Here is a 24,379-nt window from a genome sequence, read left to right as displayed (position 1 = left end):
TCTGATACCACTGCCCACAGATCTTTTCACATGAGGTTATTTCTCAGAGATATGGCCTTGCTCTGGAATGGCAAATACATTTCATAGCAAGTGCCAACTCTGATATATTGTTAGCAGTTGGCTGGAACATTGCGAAGAAATCTGAGGTATTTCCAGGCTTGGCAAGACAAATGCCATCATTGATTAGTGGTCTGCCCTGAGTCCTAGATGTGTTAGCTTGTATATGTGTGTTTGCTGACCCTATAAAATCTCTTAGAATTGTTGTGGTCAAACAGCTACAGAGCAAGACAATAAATGTTTAGTACATGAAAAAATTACCCAAAAATATAGCTACTATGGTGGATAATAACAGATATCAGTGACAATATCTCCCTCATAAGCAAACTCAATTCATTTAAAATATAAGCATATTTTTTAAGATTCAGAATAACAAATTCATTTAAAAGAGCATAAGATTTGCCTTAAAGGGTGCTATTGCATAGCCTGTATATCTATATATCCAAGGATATTTTTACCTTTCACACGAACTAGGATAGATGCCAACTACTCTTGATTATGGCATTTTAGGAACTTGGCTGAACTTACTTTCAGAAGCCATCTCCTCAAAATGAAATTTAGGAAGGTGAATTTTAAGGGTGCCAGCTGTGGCTCTTAACAATTCCCAGATGTTGTCCCTGCTGCTGCTACAGAGTAGCATCTGCTGCAAGTCCTATTCCTTTACAACATGTCATCTTGTTGGGGTAATTAATAAATAATACATAGAGGAAGAAGGAGGAAACTGAAAGAGGAGGAAGAACAAGAGCGAAAAGAAAGAAATCAAACAATGACAAATACTGAATGATATCACTTATATGTTGAATCTTTAAAAAAAATTTTTTTTTTTAACTCATAGATACAAATACCAGACTAGTAGTTGCCAGAGATAAAGGATTAGGAGTGGATGAAAAAGGTGAATGTTGTCCAAAGGTACAAAAAAAGAAGTGAAAGGAGAAGGAAGATGATAATGATGATGGTGATGACAAGGAGAAGAACAAGGGGAGGAAAAGAAAAATAAAAAGAAAGACACAAGTTGCTCCTGGAGATCTGGGCCAGCCTAACTTTTCCCTTGCTTGGCAGGAAGCACAGATATTAAGTATTTCTTTAGAATGTGTTCCTGTGTCTATTAACTCTACACACGACTGCCTTAGCACTGATACAAGCTGGCGATATATTCTTTTAAATCATATTTTGTTGGTGAAATAGAAGAAATTTCAGCTCCTTGGAGAACAAAGCTCAAGCACTGACAAGAGCACTAACTTGTTCCTTTACGAATTTGCCTTATTGTCATTTTGCCTGGGAGTTACACTGTGGAGAAGTGTATATAGGAAAGCAAGTGTTGCCTGGAGCTAATAAGTCTGGCTCTAAATACAGTATTGTGAAGGAATTGGGATAAAAGTGAAACCAGAAAAGACTAATATAGAGTTTGTTCCCTTGGAAACAAAAGAATGCTTACTGCTTTTGGAATAAATAGTAGCACAAAAGGTGTGGCTCTAAAATGAAATTCTGACAATATAATCACAAATAACACTACTGCCGATGCTGCTAAATCTCTTCAGTCGTGTCCAATTCTATGCGACCCCATAGATGGCAGCCCACCAGGCTCCCCTGTCCCTGGGATTCTCCAGGCAAGAACACTGGAGTGGGTTGCCATTTCCTTCTCCAATGCATGAAAGTGAAAAGTCAAAGTGAAGTCGCTCAGTCGTGTCCGACTCTTAGCCACCCCATGGACTGCAGCCTGCCAGGCTCCTCTATCCATGGGATTTTCCAGGCAAGAGTACTGGAGTGGGTTGCCATTGCCTTAGTGAGGAATAAATAGGGAGGATAAACATAAAATTTTATAGTTTACAAGGCATTTACATGCATTTAACTCCATAGGTCAAGACTACGCTGATTATATACCAAAGATAAATTGACGGGAACCAGAAGCGATGCTGGTTATTGCTTTACTGATGAGGGTGAAAGGTCACAATGAGCAGAAATTTGCTCCCTTACCTCCCAACAAAACTGACTGATATCCAAAGGGAATTTTAAGCTTTATTTTGGAGTAAGAAGAAAAAGAACATATGCAAAATAGGACATATTCTAAGAGAAATCATTAAGTAAATGACTTCGTACAGTTTAAATCTTCAACATGGTAGCTAGTAGAAAATAGTGGGAATTTCTTAACAATAAATCTTTAAAAATTTACTCCTCCTCAGATTAATAAATTTGAATTATGAAATTCTATAAACGAGGTGATATTCCATGATCTTCCCCTTAAACAAAAGGACTAGCATGGTGTGGTGCTAGTGGTAAAGAATCTACCTGCCAATGCAAACTTAAGAGATGTGAGTTCAATTCCTGGGTCAGGAAGATTCCCTGGAGAAGAGCATGGCAACCCATTCCAGTATGCTTTCCTGGAGAATCCCAACGACAGAGGCGCCTGGCAAGCTACAGTGCATGGGGTCAAAAAGAGTCGGACGTGACTAAAGTAACTTAGAACAGACACATGCATGGTGTTTAAGACAATGTTATAGTTATGCTAACTCTCTTTTTAAAAATATATGAATCACACTATTAGATGTTCCTAAATTTCTTCTGGCTCTAAAATTTTTAAAATCTAAGATCCTATTGTATGAGTGTCACCAGTTATCACAGGTATATATCCTTGATTCACTGTTAATCAATTTTGTTATTAAGTTGAATACTTAATCACTATAGAAGGCAGGTGATGGCAGAAATAACAATGTTGAATGACAGTTAATTTTTGAACTAATCTCAGCTAATTAGTTGAGCTTAATAATAGTTTGTTCTTCTTGATATCCCCAGGGTATACCATAAAGTCTGGCATATAGTAGACCTCAAACACTATTTGTTGAAAGAATAAATGAATGAATGGGTCAAAAATAACAAGGTGAAAGTTATCAAATAAAATTAATTTGTTCAGGTACAGAATAGACTGAACTTGGTTTGATAGCAATTTAGATAAATACCAGTCAGATACAGTTCATTACCAGCTCAATTTAAGCCAAGAGTCCAATTAACAGAAGTATAATATCTAGGGAAATTAATCTCACTGTCACCGCTCTAGTCAGACTATGTGTAAAATACTAAATTCCTTCTGGGCATCACTTTCTAAAGCTGACATTGCCAAGCTAGAGTTTAACAAGAGAGGGTAGCCAAGATATTTAGAAATCTGGAGATCTTGTCAGGAGATATAATTGAAGTATCTGAGATGTTTAACTTGGAAAAAGAAAGCAAGAGGGACATGCTTTGAATATCTAAAGAGTTGTCATGGGAAAGATATATTAGAATCATCCTCTGAGTCACCCAAGGAAAGAATATTGAAGTGACAGGGAAACAGATCTTGCTTTAGTATAAGGAAGGAATTTCAAACAGTTAGATTTGTCCCAAACAGGATTAATCTGCCCCGCAAAGAAGGGAACACTTCATCATTTTAAGTGTTCAAGCAAAAAGTACATAATCTGCCACGAGCTTACAAAGAAATTATTGCTGTAGATGGGTATTAGCATGGATGATCTGAAAAGCCTTTCCTGCCCTGATACTCTCTGATTCTATAAGCCCTGAGTGATTCACTGCCTATCTCTTCAACATCATAATAATCTCTATTTTCATTGACTTTTTTTTATTTAATACTCAATTAGTCCTCTTTGTTCTTTCTCCCATTACTCTCATTTGCTCGTGAGATAGTCCTACAATCAAACATTCATTGAAACCTCAGAAGGGAAAAAAGAAATTGCCTCTTAATAGTCACAACCAGGAATTTCCCTGGCAGTCCCGTGTTTAAGACTCCACTCTTCCAATGCAAGGAGCATGAGTTCTGTACCTGGTTGGGGAGCTAAGATCCCACATGCCACACAGCAACCAAAAGGAAAAAAAAATCTCAACCTCTTTGCCCTAAAAGCAAATGGATTTCTTCTACCCGTGACTCATACTAGTTTCCTGAGACATTGATGCTTTCTATGTACAGGATTATAGTGCCATTTTTGATGGTGGGATTGAGGTAACTGTTAAATCCCAAAGGGCAATAAGATAATGTTAGCTATGTAATTAACAATATCTTTGTAATTTCTGTACAGTAACAAATAGTAAATACTGACTTGCATGAAAATACCCATTTTGCCATTGTTTCGTTTCATTTTCCTAGTTGAGTTGGAGAAAGTTTATCTTGGAGCAACTTTACAGGATCACATCCCCTGCCATTTCAGTGAAGCCAACAACCCACATTACAAATGTTAGAATATCTAATTAGCCTTAGATGAATCTAAGGATGGTGCCACAACCACATACTAGTGTAGCTGAAAAGACCTTGAGTCCTTTCCACATAATGAACATGTCAAAATCTGACTTAGGTTTGTAGAAAATAAAAATTTCTCTTAGGAAATATTTTAGAGAATTGACATGCTGTTTTTCAAATCTACACAAGCTTATTCTTAAAAGGAATTTCTCATCTCTTATTCAGTAGCCACTTGTGCTATTTACCATTATCCTATCCGGTAATCTATCAGAGGTTGTCCAACATTGAACTATTTCCCATTCAAATTTTTATCCTTCATTCAAAATGACTGAAATTATAGTTATGATATGTGGCTGCTAACTGGAGGTGGTTGCTTTGAATCTCATGATCTCAGAGTCTGAACAAATGTGTGCCCTTATCAACGGTCTAAACCAGAGCCATCCAATAGAACTTTTGGTGAGGATAAAATTGGTTTTATATACTGTCCCATAAGATAGCCATGAGCCACATGTGGCTATTGAGCACTTGAAAGGTAGCTATTGTGATTAAACAACTAATATTAAATGTTATATGTATTTTTAAAGACTACTATTAGAGCAGTTTTAACTTCACAGCAAAACTGTGAGAAACGTGCAGAGACTTCCCATATACGCCATTCCTCCACACACATATAACCTCTCCATTATCAATATCCCCTACTAGTGTGGTACATTTGCTATTAATACAATCGATATGCTTACATTTATTTACACATCAAAACCACCCAAAAGCCCATAGTTACATAATGGCTCATTCTTGATGTTGCACATTCAATTTATGTGAACAAATGTGTAATGACAAGTGTCTCTCATTATAGTATCATATAGAGTATTTTCATTGTCTTTAAAAATCCTCTGTGTTCCACATGTTCATCTCTCTTCCCTTCCTAAATGCTGCCAACCATTGATTTTTCACAATCTCCATAGTTTTGCTTTTTCCATAATGTCATGAAGTTGAAATTATACAGTATGTAGGCTTTTCAGATTGGCTTCCTTCACTTAGTAATATGCATTTAAATTTTCAGCATGTCTTTTCATGACTTGATAGCTCATTTCATTTTAGCATTGAATAATATTCCATTGGCTGTATGTACCATAGTTCATTTACCCATTCACCCTTTGAAAGAAATATTAATTGCTTCCAAGTTTGGGCAATTACAAATAAAGATGCTATGAACATCTGTGTGCAGGTTTTATATGGACACAATTTTTCAATTCCTTTGAGTGAAATCCAAGGAGTGTGATTGCTAAATCATATGTTAAGAGCATGTTTAGCTTTGTAAGAAAGTGCCAAACTGTCTCCAAGATAGCTGTACTATTTTGCATTACCATCCATGAATGAGGATTCTGTTGCTGCACATCCTAGCCAGCATATGGCGTTGTCAGCATTCCAGATTTTAGTCATTCTGATAGGTGTGTAGTGGCATCTCATTGTTTAAATTTTTATTTCTTTGATGACATATGATACAGAGCATCTTTTCATATGCTGCTTTGTCATCTGTATATCTACTTTGGTGAATTATCTGTTAAAATTTTTGGTCCATTTTTCATTTTTTGTTTTATTGTTGAATGTCATGACTTTTTTATATCTTTTGAAAAACAGTTCTTATCAGATGTGTCTTTTGCAAATATCTACTACCATGCTGTGGCTTGTCTTCCATTCTCTTGACATGGACTTTTGCAGAACAATTTTTGATTTTAATGAAGTCTAGTTTATCAATGATTTATCTGTTGTGCCTTTGTTGTTGTGTCTAAAAAGTACTGACATGCTACAAGTCATCTAAATTTCCTCCCGTTATTTCCTAGGTGTTTCATAGTTGCATTCTTCATTTAGGTCTGTGATCTATTTTCAGTTAACTTATATGATGAGTGTAAGATCTATGTCTAGATTCTTCTTTTCTTTCTTGCATGTGAAAGTCTAGTTGTTTCTGTACCATTTACTTAAAAGACTATCTTTGCTCCATTGAACTGATTTTGTTCCTGGGGTCGCAAAGAGCCGGACACGACTGAGTGACTGAACTGGACTGAACTGAACTGATGTGGTTTTATTTTGGGGCTCTCTATTCTGTTTCATTGATATATTTGTCTATTCTTTCACCAATACCACACTGTCTTGATTACTGTATCTTTGTAATTAGTCTTAAATTCAGGCAGTGTCTGTCCTTCAACTTTGTTCTTCTTCAACACCATGTTGGCAATTCTGGGTCTTTTGATTCTTCATATAAACTTTAAAAAGAGCTTGTTGATATCCACAAAATAAATTACCCAGGTTTTGATTGGGATTGTACTGAATCTACAGATCAAGTCTGGAAGAATTGGCATCTTGACAATATTGACTGTTGCTATCCATGAATATTGACTATCTCTCCCTTTAATTAGTTTTTCTCTGATTTCATTCATTAGAGTTGGTAGTTTTCCTCATGTAGATCTTATACATATTTTGTTAGATTTATACATAAGTATTTCATTTGGGGGGTTGTTACTGAAAACATTATGTTTTCAATTTCTATTTGTTTGTTTCTGATATAATCTTCAGTTCAGTTCAGTTCAGTTGCTCAGTCATGTCCAACTATTTGGGAATCCATGAATCACAGCACGCCAGGCCTCCCTGTCCATCACCAGATCCTGGAGTTTACCCAAACTCACGTCCATCGAGTTGGTGATGCCATCTCATCCTCTGTTGTCCCCTTCTCCTCCTGCCCCCAATCCCTCCCAGTATCAGAGTCTTTTCCAATGAGTCAACTCTTCGCATGAGGTGGCCAAAGTATTGGAGTTTCGGCTTCAGCATCAGTCCTTCCAATGAACACCCAGGACTGATCTCCTTTAGGATGGACTGGTTGGATCTCCTTGCAGTCCAAGGGACTCTCAAGAGCCTTCTCCAACATCACAGTTCAAAAGCATCAGTTCTTCAGAGCTCAGCTTTCTTCACAGTCCAACTCTCACATCATTACATGACCACTGGAAAAACCATAGCCTTGACTAGACAGACCTTTGTTGGCAAAGTAATGTCTCTGCTTTCGAGTATGCTAACTAGGTTGGTCATAACTTTTCTTCCAAGGAGTGTCTTTTAATTTCATGGCCACAATCACCATCTGCATTGATTTTGGAGCCCCAAAAAATAAAGTCTGACACTGTTGCCACTGTTTCCCCATCTATTTGCTATGAAGTGACGGGATCAGATGCCATGATCTTCGTTTTCTAAATGTTGAGCTTTAAGCCAACTTTTTCACTCTCCTCTTTCACTTTCATCAAGAGGCTCTTTAGTTCCTCTTCACTTTCTGCCACAAGGGTGGTGTCGTCTGCATATCTGAGTTTATTGATATTTCTTCCGGCAATCTTGATTCCAGCTTGTGCTTCTTCCAGCCCAATTTTAATTAATTTAAATAGCTTCATCTGTCTAGTGACTATCCTTTTAGGCAGCACAAGCTGTCTCTACAAATTACAATCTTGAATTGAGCACCGAATAATTGATTTTTTGAACTGTGGTGTTGGAGAAGACTCTTGAGAGTCTGAGAGTCCCCTTGAGAGGACTGCAAGGAGATCAAATCAGTCAATTCTAAAGGAAATCAGTCCTGAATATTCATCGGAAGGACTGATGCTGAAGCTGAAGCTCCAATACTTTGGCCAACTCATGCAAAGAACTGACTCATTGGAAAAGACCCTGATGCTGGGAAAGATTGAAGGCAGGAAGAGAATGGGACAGCAGAGGATGAGACGGCTGGATGGCATCACCGGACTGGATGGACATGAGTTTGAGCAAGCTCTGCGAGCTGGGGAAGGATAGAGAAGCCCGATATTCTGCAGTCCATGGGGTCATAAAGAGTCAGACACTGCTGAGCTACTGACCTTATTGGATTAGTCAAAACCTTCGTTCAGGTTTTCCCGTAAGATGTTATGGGAAAATCCAAAGGAACTCTGTGACCCATAGCATGATTCCCTACACAAATCGAACTGCCCTACGTTAACAGAGAAGACGTAATGTTAACTGCAGCTTGGGGAACAGCTCCTCCCCCGCCTCCCCAAAATGAATCAAATAGAGGGCAGGGAAGAAAAAAAAAAAAGAGTGGTTAACTTTATTATCACTGCGCCAAAATATTAGGAATAATGCAAACAAACGCTTGAAGTAACACTTTATTAACTTGGCTTTCTGGCAGACGAGTACACAAACTGGAGGGCTGGCTCTCTGCAGCCGCGAAGGGATCCCACTGCTGCTGCTGCTAAGTCGCTTCAGTCGTGTCCGACTCTGTGCGACCCCATAGACAGCAGCCCATTAGACTCCTCTGTCCCTGGGATTCTCCAGGCAAGAATACTGGAGTGGGTTGCCATTTCCTTCTCCAATGCATGAAAGTAAAAAGTGAAAGTGAAAGTGAAGTCGCTCAGTCGTGTCCGACTCTTAGCGACCCCATGGACTGCAGCCTACCAGGCTCCTCAGTCCATGGATTTTCCAGGCAAGAGTACTGGAGTGGGGTGCCATTGCCTTCTCCGAGGGATCCCACAGCCCAGGACAAACCTCCCGCGCGGGGAGGGCGGGGCTGCTGCTTTTCTGGCCCCGCCCCCGCCGGCGCAAGTCGCGCACGTTCCGTAGCTGCGTCGCGGGGAGTCTCTTGTCCCTCCGCGCGGCCCGTTCCGCCTCGGCTCCCGCGACCTTTGGGCTGACGTGTCTGCGGTTTGTCGGCGGCTGGGCGAATAGGGCCGAGATGGCGGACGCCTGGGAAGAGATTAGGCGTTTGGCGGCAGATTTTCAGCGGGCGCAGTTCGCAGAAGCCACGCAAAGGTGCCTGACCCTCCCTCTCCGTTTGTGGAGTCCAAAATAGCCTCGGGTGGCCACTCCGGGATCTGAGGCTGCAAACCCCAGGCCTTGAATCCCCGACCTTCCCATCCCCTGTCAGCGTTCCCGCCCCCTCCCTTCCTCCCAGAGGCTGGAGTGCGGTTTCCAAAATAGTTCTCGGCGGGGAAGACCTAGAACATTTCCTTCCCACCCCTTCCAAGCCCCAGCAAGGTGCAGGCGAGGCCACCCCACCTCGACGGCTGGGGCCGGTGACACTCCAAAGACTATCCCTCTGATCCTTGCTTAACTGTTAGCAAGTCCCTGAAGCGTCATTGCCTATTATACACTTCCTGACTTAGAGCTTGAAAGGAGAGGCTAACCCCAAGGTACAGTATTTTGTAAATACTATGTTGACTCCGTAAACATTTTGCCTTCTTGTTCACCAGTATAGGTGTGCTAGGCCAGAGCCATACTCCCATCTGTCATTTTTAGGGACTCCAGACACTTGACGTTTTGGGGGGTGTGTCCTGAAAAAGCTCCCTAAATTTGCTTTTCACCTTTATGGAACACATATAACGCTAATAGAACCCTTTTTTATCTGTTGACTACTTCTTGCCTTGTTCTTTCTGGAGCTAAAGACTTTAATCCTCTGATGCTGTGTTTTGTATCAGTGCTAGCAAACGAGGACACTGAAGTGTTTGTGTAACTGTCAGTTGCAAATTATGGTTTTCCTGGCCTAGCCATGGCCTAGCTAGGTGTCCTGCTTAGAAAGCTTATAGATAGGAGTGAGGCAACTATGCATTTAATAAAATAAAATTTTGTTTTTTTTTTTAAACTGAAGCGAAAGCGAAAATTGAACCAAAAGTAGGACGTGTTTTTTCTTTTACTTAAATTACATGTCCTTACTTTTCTATTTACATTTGAAGATTAGAAGCATGCCTAAGAGAGCAAACTCGAAATCTAAAATAGATTTGTAACAATGAATTACATGATTTAAGTTAATGTAAACCTGTTTACGCCCTATAATTTTTTTAAACGTATTGAATTAGTATTATACGAAAAAAGATTCAGATGCTGTAATATAGAACCTAATGACTATCCAAACATTTTAAAAACCCATTGTCATACATCTCCTTAAACATATTGAGCACTGGATGTAACAAATTCCTTTTTTAAAACTTTTGTTTCCCTCAGATTGTCAGAACGGAACTGCATTGAGATTGTGAATAAATTGATTGCTCAGAAACAGCTAGAAGTAGTTCACACACTTGATGGGAAGGAATATATTACTCCAGCCCAAATTAGTAAAGAAATGAGAGATGAGCTACATGTTCGAGGTGGTAAGTAATTCCTTAGTTTTTTCTTCTGGTTCTTCGGAAAGGGGCCTGGGCATGACCTTTCAAACCATAAATCATAAATGATTTGGAGGTTATAGGACACCCTTCTCAATTGTTAATATAATATTCAGCTTTAATACTTTTAAATAGATTTGGGTGAACATTATATAATTTAAATGAAGTCAAATATTGTCACTTTACAGAATCGCATTTTTTATTTTGAGTTATGTCTTCTGTTTGTGAATTAATCAGCTGTTTCTTTTCACAGTTCTTGAATTTATTGGGTGACTCAGGGGTGGACTTAGCTGTCTGTTATCAGGTGATAATTATGAGAAGGGAACAGAGGTTTTAAATTACAGACCATTGAAAATCAAGACTGTAATGGTCTTTTTTTAATTTTGTTTACAAATTACAAAATAATTTAGTATGATGTTATATCAGATTGTAGGAAAAGCTACTACAAACACGAAAAAGTTTTTGTTTCCATTGCGTTTTTGAAATATGAAGAAATTACTGAGCAAATTTGAATACTGTTTGATTAAAATAGATGCATCTGTGAAAACAACTTATTAGATGTTATGATGTTTGTTTTTTATCTTACTGCATAGTCCTAATAAAATACTAGCTATAATTTGAAATGCTTAACAGATATTTAGGTAATAAGTGATAACATACCAGTTTCAAATAATTGAAAATAATTTATCTGAATTTTGTTGTCAATGTGTCTTTGGTCACAGTAGATAAATTGTGAAGGGATGAAAATAACCCTTATAGGTCTGCCCAACTCAGTATCAGCTGATGCTGGTTATTAGTTTGATATGACAAATGGAACTTTGAAAATAAGCTATCCTCTATATTTTAGCCATGGATACTTATTATGATAGTAACTTGTCTTTGAAGACATTAATTACTGTGGCCCTGTTGGTAAAGAATCCACCTGCAATGCAGGAGACCCTGGTTCTATGCCTTTGTCGGGAAGATCCGCTGGAGAAGGGAACAGCTACCCACTCCAGTATTCTTGGGCTTCCCTAGTGGCTCAGATGGTAAAGAATCCGCCTGCAATGCAGAAGACCTGGGTTCGATCCCTCCCTTGGGAGAAACAGCTACCCACTCCAGTATTCTGGCCTGGAGGGTTCCATGGTCAGAGAAGTCTGGCAGGCTACAGTCTGGCGGGTCACAAAGAGTCGGTCACGACTGAGCGACTCTCACTTTGCACTTTCATTGTGTCCTTTGCAGAAAGATTTATATTTTGGATCTTGAAATGTCCAAAACATAAATATGTTGGAATTTGCAGTTTGGGGCTGGTATGTACTTTCTGATAACTTAAATGAATGTCTTTTCTTTAAAGGTCGAGTAAACATCGTTGATCTGCAACAGGTAAATTTCAGCTTTGTAACAGTTTTTACTTTGATTTCTCAACTTTTTATGTTACTAATTTTTTCAATGCCTTAAGTAGCCACTTGATATTGGTATCATATTGTGTTTGTGAAGAAATAATTATATGACCTTCACTGATACATTTAATCAGTTTAACAAGTTTTTCTTTCTCAGTTGACTTGCTTATACTTTATTCTTTACAAAATAAACTCATAGTTAACCATTTTATGTAATTATAGAGTTTATGTAATTTTGAGAGAAAAATCACTTGTTTCATGGTGACTTGTTTTTAGTATGTGGAAGTTAAACCTAGAAAATATTTTTAGAAAATACAAGTGTACGTGGCATCAGTAAGGGTTTTGTTGTTGTTGTTCAGTGGCAAAGTCATGTCCAACTCTTTCCGACTTTATGGACTGCAGCATGCCAGGCCTCCCTGTCCCTTACCATCTCCTGAAGTTCACCCAAGTTCATGTCCATTGAATCGATGATACCATCCAACTGTCTCATACTCTTCTGCCCTTTCTCCTTTTGCCTTCAATATCTCTCATCATCAGGGTCTTTTCTAATGAGTCAGCTCTTCGCATCAGGTGGCCAAAGTATTGGAGGTTTAGCTTCAGCATCAGTCCTTCCAAAGAATTTTCAGGGTTGATTTCCCTTAGGCTTGACTGGTTTGATATCCTAGCTGTCCAAGGGACTCTCAAGAGTCTTCCCCAGCACCACAATTCAAAAGCATCAGTGCTTTGGCATTCAGCCTTCTTTATGGTCCAACTCTCACATTTGTACATGACTACTGAAAAGACCATAGCTTTGAGTATACAGACCTTTGTCACTGTATAGGTTTGTCATAGCCTTCCTTCCAAGAAGCAAACATCTTCTAATTTCATGGTTGCAGTCACCATCTGCAGTAATTTTGGAACCCAGGAAGAACAAAATCTGTCACTGCTTCTATTTTTTCCCCTTCTATTTTCCAGGAAGGAATGGGACCAGATGTTATGACCTTTGGTTCAGTTTACTAGCTCAGTTGTGTCCGATTCTTTGTGACCCCATGAATCGCAGCATGCCAGGCCTCCCTGTCCATTACCAACTCCCGGAGTTCACTCAAACTCACGTCCATTGAGTCGGTGATGCCATCCAGCCATCTCATCCTCTGTTGTCCCCTTCTCCTCCTGCCCCCAATCCCTCCCAACATCCGAGTCTTTTCCAGTGAGTCAACGCTTCGCATGAGGTGGTCAAAGTACTCGAGTTTCAACTTTAGCATCATTCCTTCCAAAGAAATCCCAGGGCTGATCTCCTTCAGAATGGACTGGTTGGATCTCCTTGCAGTCCAGGGGACTCTCAAGAGTCTTCTCCAACACCACAGTTCAAAACCATCAATTCTTCAGCGCTCAGCCTTCTTCACAGTCCAACTCTCAGATCCATACATGACCACAGGAAAAACCATAGCCTTGACTAGACAAACCTTTGTTGGCAAAGTAATGTCTCTGCTTTTGAATATGCTATCTAGGTTGGTCATAACTTTCCTTCCAAGGAGTAAGCGTCTTTTAATTTCATGGCTGTAGTCACCATCTGCAGTGTTTTGGAGCCCCAAAAAATAAAGTCTGACACCGTTTCCGCTGTTTCCCCATCTAGTTCCCGTGGAGTGATGGGACCAGATGCCATGATCTTCGTTTTCTGAATGTTGAGCTTTAAGCCAACTTTTTCACTCTCCTCTTTCACTTTCATCAAGAGGCTTTTTAGTTCCTCTTCACTTTCTGCCATAAGGATGGTGTCGTCTGCATATCTGAGGTTATTGATACTTCTCCCGGCAATCTTGATTCCAGCTTGTGCTTCTTCCAGCCCAGCGTTTCTCATGATGTACTCTGCATATAAGTTAAATAAGCAGGGTGACAATATACAGCCTTGACATACTCCTTTTCCTATTTGGAACCAGTCTGTTGTTCCATGTCCAGTTCTAACTGTTGCTTCCTGACCTGCATACAGATTTCTCAAGAGGCAGGTCAGGTGGTCTGGTATTCCCATCTCTTTCAGAATTTTCCACAGTTTATTGTGATCCACACAGTCAAAGGCTTTGGCGTAGTCAATAAAGCAGAAATAGATGTTTTTCTGGAACTTTCTTGCTTTTTCGATGATCCAACGGATGTTGGCAATTTGATCTCTGGTCCCTCTGCCTTTTCTAAAACCAGCTTGATCATCAGGAAGTTCGTGGTTCATGTATTGCTGAAGCCTGGCTTGGAGAATTTTGAGCATTACTTTACTAGCATGTGAGATAGTGGTAGATACAATGGTCATCTGAGTTAAATTTGCCCATTCCCGTCCATGTTAGTTCACTGATTACAAAGATATTGATGTTCACTCTTACCATCTCTTGGTTGACCACATGTAATTTACCTTGGTTCATGGACCTACTTTCCAAGTTCCTGTGCAATATCATTCTTTACAGCACTGGACTTTACTTTCACCACCAGACACATCCACAACTGAGCATTGTTTCTGCTTTGGCCCAGCTGCTTCAGTCATTCTGGAGCTATCAGTCTGGGGTAATTGCCTTCTGCCCTACCCCACGAACATATTGGACACCTTCCAACCTGAGGGACTCATCTTCTGATATTGTATCTTTTTGCCTTTTTCTATTGTTCATGGGGTTCTCATGGCAAGAATACTGGGGTGGTTTGCTACTTCCTCCTCCAGTGGACCACGTTTTGTCAGAACTCTCCAACATAACCCGTCTGTCTTGGGTAGCCCTGCAGGGCATAGCTCATAGGTTGATTGAGTTTTGCAAGCCCCTTCACCTTGACAAAGCTGTGATCCATTAGAGGGCATCAGTAAGGTACACTACACTATATGCAGGAAACTGGCCATTTTTTGTGTGAATAGGTTTAATTTCTTATTTTTTCAAATTTTTTTTTTTTCACGGTATAGTTGATTTATAGTTCTTTTTCAGAATCCTTTGCCACATGGGTTATTACAGAACATTGGATAGTATTCCCTGTGCTATACGGTGGGTCCTTGTTAATTATTTTATACATAGTACTGTGTATCAGTTCAGTTCACTCACTCAGTCGTGTCCGACTCTTTGTGACCCCATGGACTGCAGCACGCCAGGCCTCCCTATCCATCACCAACTCCTGGAGTTTACTCAAACTCATGTCCATTGAGTCGGTGATGCCAACCAACCATCTCATCCTCTGTCATCCCCTTCTCCTCCTGCCTTCAATCTTTCCCAGCATCAGGTTCTTTTCAAATGAGTCAGCTCTTCTATCAGGGGGCCAAACTATTGGAGTTTCAGCTTCAACATCAGTCCCTCCAATGAATATTCAGGACTGATTTCCTTTAGGATGGACTAGTTGGATCTCCTTGCAGTCCAAGGGACTCTAAAGAGTCTTTTCCAGCACCACAGTTCAACAGCATCAATTCTTCAGCGCTCAGCTTTCTTTATAGTCCAACTCTTACATCCATACATGACTACTGGAAAAACCAGAGCCTTGACTAGACAAACCTTTGTTGGCAAAGTAATGTCTCTGCTTTTTAATATGCTATCTAGGTTGGTCATAGCTTTTCTTCGAAGGAGCAAGCGTCTTTTAATTTCATGGCTGTAGTCATCATCTGCAGTGATTTTGGAGCCCCGCAAAAATAAAGTCTGCCACTGTTTCCACTGTTTCCCCATCTATTTGCCATGAAGTGATGGCACCGGATGCCATGATCTTAGTTTTCTGAATGTGCAGCTTTAAGCCAACTTTCTCACTCTCCTCTTTCACTTTCATCAAGAGGCTCTTTAGTAGTTCTTTGTTTTCTGCCATAAGGGTGGTGTCATCTGTATGTCTGAGGTTGTTGATATTTCTCCTGGCAGTCTTGATTCCAGCTTGTACTTCATCCAGCCCAGCATTTCTCATGATGTACTCTTCATATAAGTTAAATAAGCAAGGTGACAATGTACAGCCTTGACGTCCTTTTCTTATTTGGAACCAGTCTGTTGTTCTATGTCCAGTTCTAACTGTTGCTTTCTGATCTGCATATAGATTTCTCAAGAGGCAGGACAGGTGATCTAATATTCCTGTCTCTTTCAGAATTTTCCACAGTTTATTGTGGTCCACACAGTCAAAGGCTTTGGCATAGTCAATAAAGCAGAAATAGATGTTTTTCTGGAACTCTCTTGATTTTTCAATGATCCAGTGAATGTTGGCAATTTGATTTCTGGTTCCTCTGCCTTTTCTAAAACCAGCTTGAACATCTGGAAGTTCACGGTTTATGTATTGTTGAAGCCTGGCTTGGAGAATTTTGAGCATTACTTTACTAGCATGTGAGATGAGTGCAATTGTGCAGTAGTTTGAGCATTCTTTGGCATTGCCTTTCTTTGGGATTGGGATGAAAACTGACCTTTTGCAGTCCTGTGGCCATTGCTGAGTTTTCCAAATTTGCTGGCATTTGAGTAGAGCACTTTCACAGCATCATCTTTTAGGATTTGAACTAGCTCAACTGGAATTCCGTCACCTCCACTAGCTTTGTTCATAGTGATGCTTTCTAAGGCCCACGTGACTTCACATTCCAGGATGTCTGGCTATAGGTGAGTGATCACATCATTGTGATTACCTGGGTCGTGAAGATCTTTTTTGTACAGTTCTTCTGTGTATTCTTGCCACCTCGTCTTAGTATCTTATGCTTCTGTTAGGTCCATCCGTTTCTGTCCTTTATTGAGCCCGTCATTTTCTTAAAGAGATCTCTAGTCTTTTCCATTCTATTGTTTTCCTCTATTTCTTTGCACTCATCACTGTGGAAGGCTTTCTTATCTTTCCTTTCTGTTCTTTGGAACTCTGCATTCAAATGGGTATATCTTTTCTTTTCTCCTTTGCTTTTCACTCCTTTTCTATTTCACTCCTTTTTAATGGCTTAGTAATATTCCACTCTATATATGTACCACATCTATATCTTTTTCTCTGTCAATGGACATTTAGGTTATTTCCATGTCTGTCTTGTTGTAAATAGTGCCCCAGTGAACATTGGGGTGAATGTATCTTTTCAAAATATGCTTTCCTCCAGATGTATGCCCAGGAGTGAGATTACTGGACCATGTGGTAGTTATATTTTTAGTTTTTTAAGAAACTTCATACTGTTCACTGTAATGGTTATACCAGTTTTACATTCCCACCAACAGTGTTCGGAGGGTTCCTTTTTCTCCACACACTGTCCAGTATGTATTGTTTGGAGACTTTCAGATGATGGCTGTTCTGATTGGTGTGAGGTTATAACTGATTGTAGTTTTGATTTGCATTTCTCTAATAATTAGTGATGTTGAGCATATTTTCATGCTTTTGGCCACCTGCATTGTCTAATTCAATGAAACCATGAACCATGCCATGTAGGGCCACCCAAGACAGACGAGTCATGGTGGAGAGTTCTGACAAAACATGGTTCACTGGAGAAGGGAATGACAAACCACTTCAGTATCCCTGCCTTGAGAACCCTATGAACAGTATGAAAAGGCAAAAAGATAGGACACTGAAAGATGAACTCCTCAGGTTGGTAGGTGCCCAATATGCTACTGGAGAACAGTGGAGAAATAACGGCAGAAAGAATGAAGAGATGGAGCCAAAGCTAAAATAGCACCCAGTTGTGGATGTGACTGGTGCTGGAAGTAAATACCGATGCTGTAAAGAACAGTATTGCATAGGAACCTGGAATGTTAGGTCCGTGAATCAAGGTAAATTGAAAGTGGTCAAACAGGAGATGGCAAGAGTGAACATCAACATCTTAGGAATCAGAATGATCTCTGTTCGTTTCCAAGGCAAACCATTCAATATCATAGTAATCCAAGTCTATGCCCCAACTAGAAATGCTGAATAAGCTGAAGTGGAACGGTTCTGTGAAGACCTACATGACTTTCTAGAACTGACACTAAAAAAGATGTCCTTTTCATTATAGGGGACTGGAATGCAAGAATAGGAAGTCAAGAGATACCTGGAGTAATAGGCATATTTGACCTTGGAATACAAAATGAAGCAGGGCAAAGGCTAACAGAGTTTTGCCAAGAGAGTGCACTGGTCATAGCAAACACCCTCTTCCAACAACACAGAAGAAGACTCTACCATGGACATTACCAGATGGTCAATACCAAACTTAGATTGATTATATTCTTTGCAGCCAAAGATGGAGAAGCTCCATACAGTCAGCAAAAACAAGACTGGGAGCTGACTGTGGCATAGATCATGAATTCCTTATGGACAAATTCAGACTGAAATTGAAGAGAGTAGGGAAAACCACTAGACCACTCAGGTATGACATAAATCAAATTGCTTAATGATTATACAGTGGAAGTGACAAATAGATTCCAGGGATTCGATCTGATAGAGTGCCTGAAGAACTATGGACAGAGATTCATGACATGGTACAGGAGACAGGGAGCAAGACCATCGCCAAGAAAAAGAAATGCAAAAAAGCAAAATGGCTGTGTGAGGAGGCCTTACAAATAGTTGAGAAAAGAAGAGAAGCTGAAGGCAAAGGAGAAAAGAAATGATATACCCATTTGAATGCAGAGTTCCAAAGAATAGCAAGGAGAGATAAGAAAGCCTTCCTCAGTGATCAGTGCAAAGAAATAGAGGAAAAGAACAGAATGGGAAAGACTAGAGATCTCTTCAAGAAAATTAGAGATACCAAGGGAACATTTCATGCAAAGATGGGCTCAATAAAGGACAGAAATAGTTTGGACCTAATAGAAGCAGAGGATAGTAAGAAGAGGTGGCAAGAATGCACAGAAGAACTATACAAAAAAGATCTTCATGACCCAGGTAACTATGATGGTGTGATCACTCACCTAGAGCCAGACATCCTGGAATGCCAAGTCAAGTGGGCCTTAGAAAGCATAACTGCAAACAAAGCTAGTGGAGGTGATGGAATTCCAGTTGAACTATTTCAAATCCTAAACAGTGATGCTGTCAAAGTCCTGCACTCAGTGTGTCAGCAATTTTGGAAAACTCAGCAGTGGCCACAGGACTGGAGAAGGTCAGTTTTCATTCCAATCCCAAAGAAAGCCTATGCTAAAGAATTCAATATACCACACAATTCCACTCATCTCACACTCTAGGAAGATAATGCTCAAAATCCTCCAAGCTAGGCTTCAACAGTATGTGAATTGTGAACTTCCAGATGTTCAAGCTGGATTTAGAAAAGGCAGAGGAACCAGAAATCAATTTGCCAACATCCACTGGATCATCAGAAAAGCAAGAGAGTTCCTGAAAAACATCTACTTCTGCTTTATTGACTATGCCAAAGCTGTTGACTCTGTGGATCACAACAAACTGTGGAATATTCTGAAAGAGATGGAAATACCAGACCACCTGACCTGCCTCCTGAGAAATCTGTATAGAGGGCAAGAAGCAACATTTAGAACTAGACATGGTTCCAAATTGGGAAAGGAGTATGTTAAGGCTTTATATTGTCACCCTGCTTATTTAACTTATATGCAGAGAACATCATACGAAATGCTGGGCTGGATGAAGCACAAGCTGGAATCAAGATTGCCGGGAGAAATATCAATAACCTCAGATATGCAGATGACACCACCCTTATGGCAGAAAGTGAAGAGGAACTCAAAAGCCGCTTGATGAAAGTGAAAGAGGAGAGTAAAAAAAATTGGCTTAAAGCTGAACATTCAGACAACTAAAATCATGGCATGCAGTCCCATCACTTCATGGCAAATAGATGGGGAAACAGTGGCTGATTTTATTTTTTGGGGCTCCACAATCACTGCAGATTGTGACTAAGCCATGAAATTAAAAGACCCTTGCTCCTTGGAAGAAAAGTTATGAGCAACCTAGACATATTAGAAAGTAGAGACATTACTTTGCCAACAGAGGTCCATCTAGTCAAGGCTAACTGTTGCTTCCTGACCTGCATGCAGAATACCAGTCAGGTGGACTGGTATTCCCATCTGTTAAGAATTTTCCACATTTCGTTTTTATCCGCACAAAGGCTTTGAAATAGTCAATAAAGCAGAAATAGATGTTTTTCTAGAACTCTCTTGTTTTTTCGATGACCCAACGGATATGGCAGTTTGACCTCTGGTTCCTATGGGCTCTGTGGTAACATTAATGGTGAACTGCAAGGGAGACTTTCCCAACCTGATGCGCTGCCAGGGCCCTGGTCCCTGTGGTGAGCCCCTGCCAACCCATGCCTCCACAGGAGACCATCCAACACTAGCAGGTAGTTTTGGTTCAGTCACCTGTTGGGTCACTGCTGCTTTCCTCTGGGTATTGGTGCCTGCAAGGTTTTGTTTGTGCCCTTCAAGATTAGAGTCTCTGTTTCCCTCAGTCCTGTGGAAGTCATGCAAACAGATTCCACTGGCCTTCAAGGCCAGATTCCCTGGGGGTTCCCGCTCCTCTTATCAGATCCCTAGGCTGGGAAGCCTGATGTGGGGTTCAGAAGCTTCACAACAATGAGAGTACTTCTTTGATATTATTGTTCTCCAGTTTGTGGGTCACCCACCCCACAGGAATGGAATTTTATTTTACAGTGATTGTGCCCCCTCCTACCATCTTGTTGTGGCTTCTTCTTTGTCTTTGGACATGGGGTATCTTATTTGGTGGGTTCTAGCATTCTCCTGTCAGTGGTTGATCAACAGCTAGTTGCAGTTTTTGTGGTGTTGCAGGAGGAGATAAGCACATATCCGGCTACTCCGCCATCTTGAACTGAACAGCACTGATCTTAGTTTTTTGAATGTTGAGTTTTAAGCCAGGTTTTTCACTCTCCTCTTTCACCTTCATCAAGAGGCTCTTTAGTACCTCTTCACTTTCTGCCTGCCATTAGGGTGGTATCATCTGCATATCTGTGGGTGTTGATATTTCTCCCAGAAACATTGATTCCTACTTGTGATTCATCTAGCTCGGCATTTCACATGGTGTACTCTGCATATAAGTTAAATAAGCAGGATGACTATATACAACCTTGATATACTCCTTTCCCAATTTTGAACCAGTCACTTGTTCCATGTAGGTTTCTAACTGTTGCTTCTTGACCTGCACACAGGTTTCTCAGGAGGCAGGTAAGGTGATCTGGTATTTGCATCTCTTTCCATTCTCCACAATTTGTTGTGATCCACACAGATTAACTTCAGCAATATTATCCAAAGGCAAAGACACGTACTAGAGACATACATAAATCCAGACTAACAGAGGTCTCACAGTTTCTGCTCAAGGTTTAAAATGCCTCTTTGCATTTTTTTTTTAACCTTTGCTTGCAGTTCTACTAATGAATCCAAGGGCAAAGTCCCAGGAAAAGTGGGCTGTGTTTGTATCTCAAGGACATAGTAAGAGTTAACTTCAAGCTTTCTTCTAGGTGTGTTTTCTCTCAAGGTCAGAATTCCAAAGGAAAAAAATATTTTAACAAGCTAACTTTCTCTAATTGCCTATACAAAAGAACCAATTTTGTTGAGAAGTGTCTGTTTTAAGTCTTCCACCCACTTTTTTGATTGGGTTGTTTATTTTTCTTAAGTAAGTTGCATGAGTTGCTTTTATATTTTGGAACTTTAACCCTAAGAAAACCATAATTCAAAAAGATACATGTACCCCAGTGTTTATTAGAGCACTGTTTACAGTAGCTAGGACATGGAAGCAACCTAGATGTCCATCAACAGATGAATGGATAGAGAAGTTTTGGTACATTTAAACAATGGTATGTTACTCATCCATGAAAAGGAATGCATTTGAGTCAGTTATAGTGAGGTGGATATACCTGTAGCTTGTTACACTGAGTGAAGTACATTATTAATGCATATATGTGGAATCTAGAAAAGTGGTACTGATGAATCTATTTGTAGGGCAGGAATAGAGATGCAGACATAGAGAAAATACTTGTGGACAGAGTTGGGGAAGGAGAGGTGGGACAGATTGAGAGAAAAGCATGAAACATATTTTTACTCATTACCATGTGTAAAATAGATAGCTAATGGGAAGTTGCTGTATAACACAGGGAACCCAAAGTGGTACTCTATGACAATCTAGAGGGGTGGGATGGAGTTGGAGGAGGTTCAAGAGGGAGGGGAACATATGTATACTTATGACTGATTCATGTTGTTGTATGGCAAAAGCCAACACAATATTATAAAGCAGTTATCCTCCAATTAACAAATTTAAGGAAGAACCAATTTTGCAATTTCAAAAGAGTTTTAACCAATTTTCTCTGGAATCTAAAGAATATTGTGGTCTCACAGTGTCAAAAAAGATTATCTTTTTTTGTATTCATAGTTTTATAGCTAAAATTTAGACCAAATAGTGCTTAAACCGACACTAATAAGAGGGGCAGACTGGCTGATGAAATGTTGTCCCAGGGGTACCGTCAGTGGTGTTTATAACTGAAAGTGGACAGAAAGAACAAAAAAACTTAGTGTCCTAGGAGCGTTTTCAAGGGGTGTTTCTTTGGGTTTAGAAGGAGATCCTCCCATGTTGAATAACCTGCAACCAAGAACAGCAGTCCTAGAAATGAAGTCCAGCATCCTGGAAACATTACTAGGAGGCACCTGTAAGGGATTCATAACATCCTCTGAATTACCTTTGATCTTTATGCTGATGGGCTTTGGAGCATCCTCTACTCCCTCACTGCTTTCTAACCAGACATCTCTGGTCAGCTTTGGTTCCTTTAAAGGTGCTCTCCCTCCCTGCCTATGGTGGACATTTGAACCAGTGCAAAGCAGTTGCCAGTTTTTCCCTTAAGCCTTTATAGACAAGACAACAGATCTCCCCTGTGTCCTATAACAAGATTTCCTACACTGGGGTGTACTCCTCAGGATTGAGTATTTATAAAATTTATGTTGTGATCTACTGAGAATTGGCCAGCTCACTAGGCTGGCTATAGCAGTGTGTGGGTTGCCAAAGCCTGGGGTCAGGGTGAGGGGGGCAGCTGAGAAGTAAAAGGAAAAACTCTTGGAGGAATTAGAGTTGAGAAGCATAATTATTTCAGATGTGTGTGTTTTGTAACAAAGATAAGACCTCAGGGTACCTGTGCACTCAGCCTGATGAAGACAGCACTGGCAGTTTAGAAATAAAAAGCAAAAGAACTTTTCCCAGGAGGATGTTGAACATATGTAGTGAAAAACAGGCCCTTCTGTGCAAGATAAGTAGGAAAGAAAGGCACAATCCAAAGGAGAAGCAAAGAAGATAGTGCATGCAGAGATCTCTTGCCATAGTTGAGCGAGACCTGCAAATTACCTTGGCAGCAGTCCGAATCATGGCACCAGATGATGATGGCAAGTGAGAGGACCTTGGTTCTTTTCTTCTTCAGAGAAAGAATTCCACAAAGAAACATTTTAAAGCAGACACAAAATTTATTGGAAGCAACATGCAAAGAGAACAAAGAAGCAGTCTATTTAAAACAAAGCAGAAATACACACACAGGAAAGAGTGTGGGTGTCCTCCCTAATGAGGAGCATCCCAGAGAGGTGATTTAAATCACTTATATGGAAGCAGTTTTTCCTTGGTTTTTTATTTCCTCTGGCCAGTCATCTTTCTTCATTTCCCACCTCAGACTTGACCCAAGGCTCTTCCTGATATACTTATGCATCTTTTTGCCAAGATGGATTCCAGCATGGAAGCCTATAGGAGATTGACAGCACCTATTATGGGATAGCGCCCCTCCCTTTTTGACCCCCAAGTCTTTCTACGCATGTGCAGTCCTGGAGATCCTGACCTCAGGAGTGATAGATGTAGTCATCTTATTTCTTGACTCCAGCAGAGCTCAGCTTCTGCTATTAAGTTTATCCTTGAAATGTCTAGGGGAAGCAAAGGTCCAGTTTACTCCACTTGACAATCTCCAGCTGTTTAGCTCAGGGACCCATCTACCTCCTATCTCAGAACCACGAGCCAGGATCTGCTGAGAAACCTCATTCACGACCCTGACAGTGGGTTTGGCTGACTTCTTTACAAGCCCATGGATCACACCATGGGCTGAGATGTATCAGCAGGCTTGACCCCCTGAGTGCTGGCCTGCAGAGCCTCTCTCGAGTGAGAGAATCAGGGCTGGGATGGTCCTTGGGCCAGGAGGCTCCCCATGGGGCAGCAGTCCAGTGATTGCTCAGAGGCAGTGGGCAGTTTGGGTCATAGACTCACAGACTCACTGCATGATGTCAGCAGGTCAGGACCTGCCTGTTGCACTGCTTCAGGCGCTCCCTCTCACTCCTGTCTGCCTCCCTGGGGACTAGGTGGGACTCTAGAGGTGAAAAGACCTTTGAAGTTGTGTGATTTTTGTAGTGCAAGCTTTCTTAGCGAGTGAAAGTGTACAGGTTCAGAAATGAAAGTGAATGAGCAATAAGCCCCTAATTGTTTGAGATTTTTTATAATATTTCAAATCAATTTGAAATTCATCTAAGGGGAAGTAAGTTTTCATTTTTTTAAAAGTTCTAAAATATATAATTTCAAATTTTAAAACAATATGAACTTATCACTAATAGAATGTGTACTTATTTTCCAGGCAATTAATGTGGATCTGACTCATATTGAAAATAGAATTGGTGACATTGTTAAATCAGAAAAACATGTTCAACTAGTATTGGGACAACTGATAGATGAGTAAGTACAATAATTAAGAATACCTTTTTGTGTTT

The 24,379-nt window shown here is 40.3% G+C and overlaps 1 protein-coding gene across 2 annotated transcripts in view; it reads left to right on the top strand.

Annotated features, from left to right (window-relative positions):
• Positions 1–8,933: 8,933 nt before the first annotated feature.
• Positions 8,934–24,379, top strand: part of UFL1 (UFM1 specific ligase 1) — a 67,843-nt gene continuing 52,397 nt past the window's right edge. Inside the window, exons 1-4 of one of the 2 annotated variants that reach the window (XM_005892262.3) lie at positions 8,934–9,088; positions 10,277–10,422; positions 11,768–11,796; positions 24,247–24,344. In XM_005892262.3, the coding sequence (XP_005892324.1) occupies positions 9,012–9,088; positions 10,277–10,422; positions 11,768–11,796; positions 24,247–24,344 (350 nt within the window). In that variant the 5' untranslated portion in view covers positions 8,934–9,011. Of the gene's footprint in view, positions 9,089–9,115; positions 9,469–10,276; positions 10,423–11,767; positions 11,797–24,246; positions 24,345–24,379 lie in introns of those variants that run through there. The other variant, XM_070376579.1, reaches the window with a different exon arrangement.

This window comes from Bos mutus, chromosome 9, assembly GCF_027580195.1.
Source record: "Bos mutus isolate GX-2022 chromosome 9, NWIPB_WYAK_1.1, whole genome shotgun sequence".
Taxonomy (NCBI): Eukaryota; Metazoa; Chordata; class Mammalia; order Artiodactyla; family Bovidae; genus Bos; species Bos mutus.
This window is presented reverse-complemented; position numbering and strand designations above follow the sequence as displayed.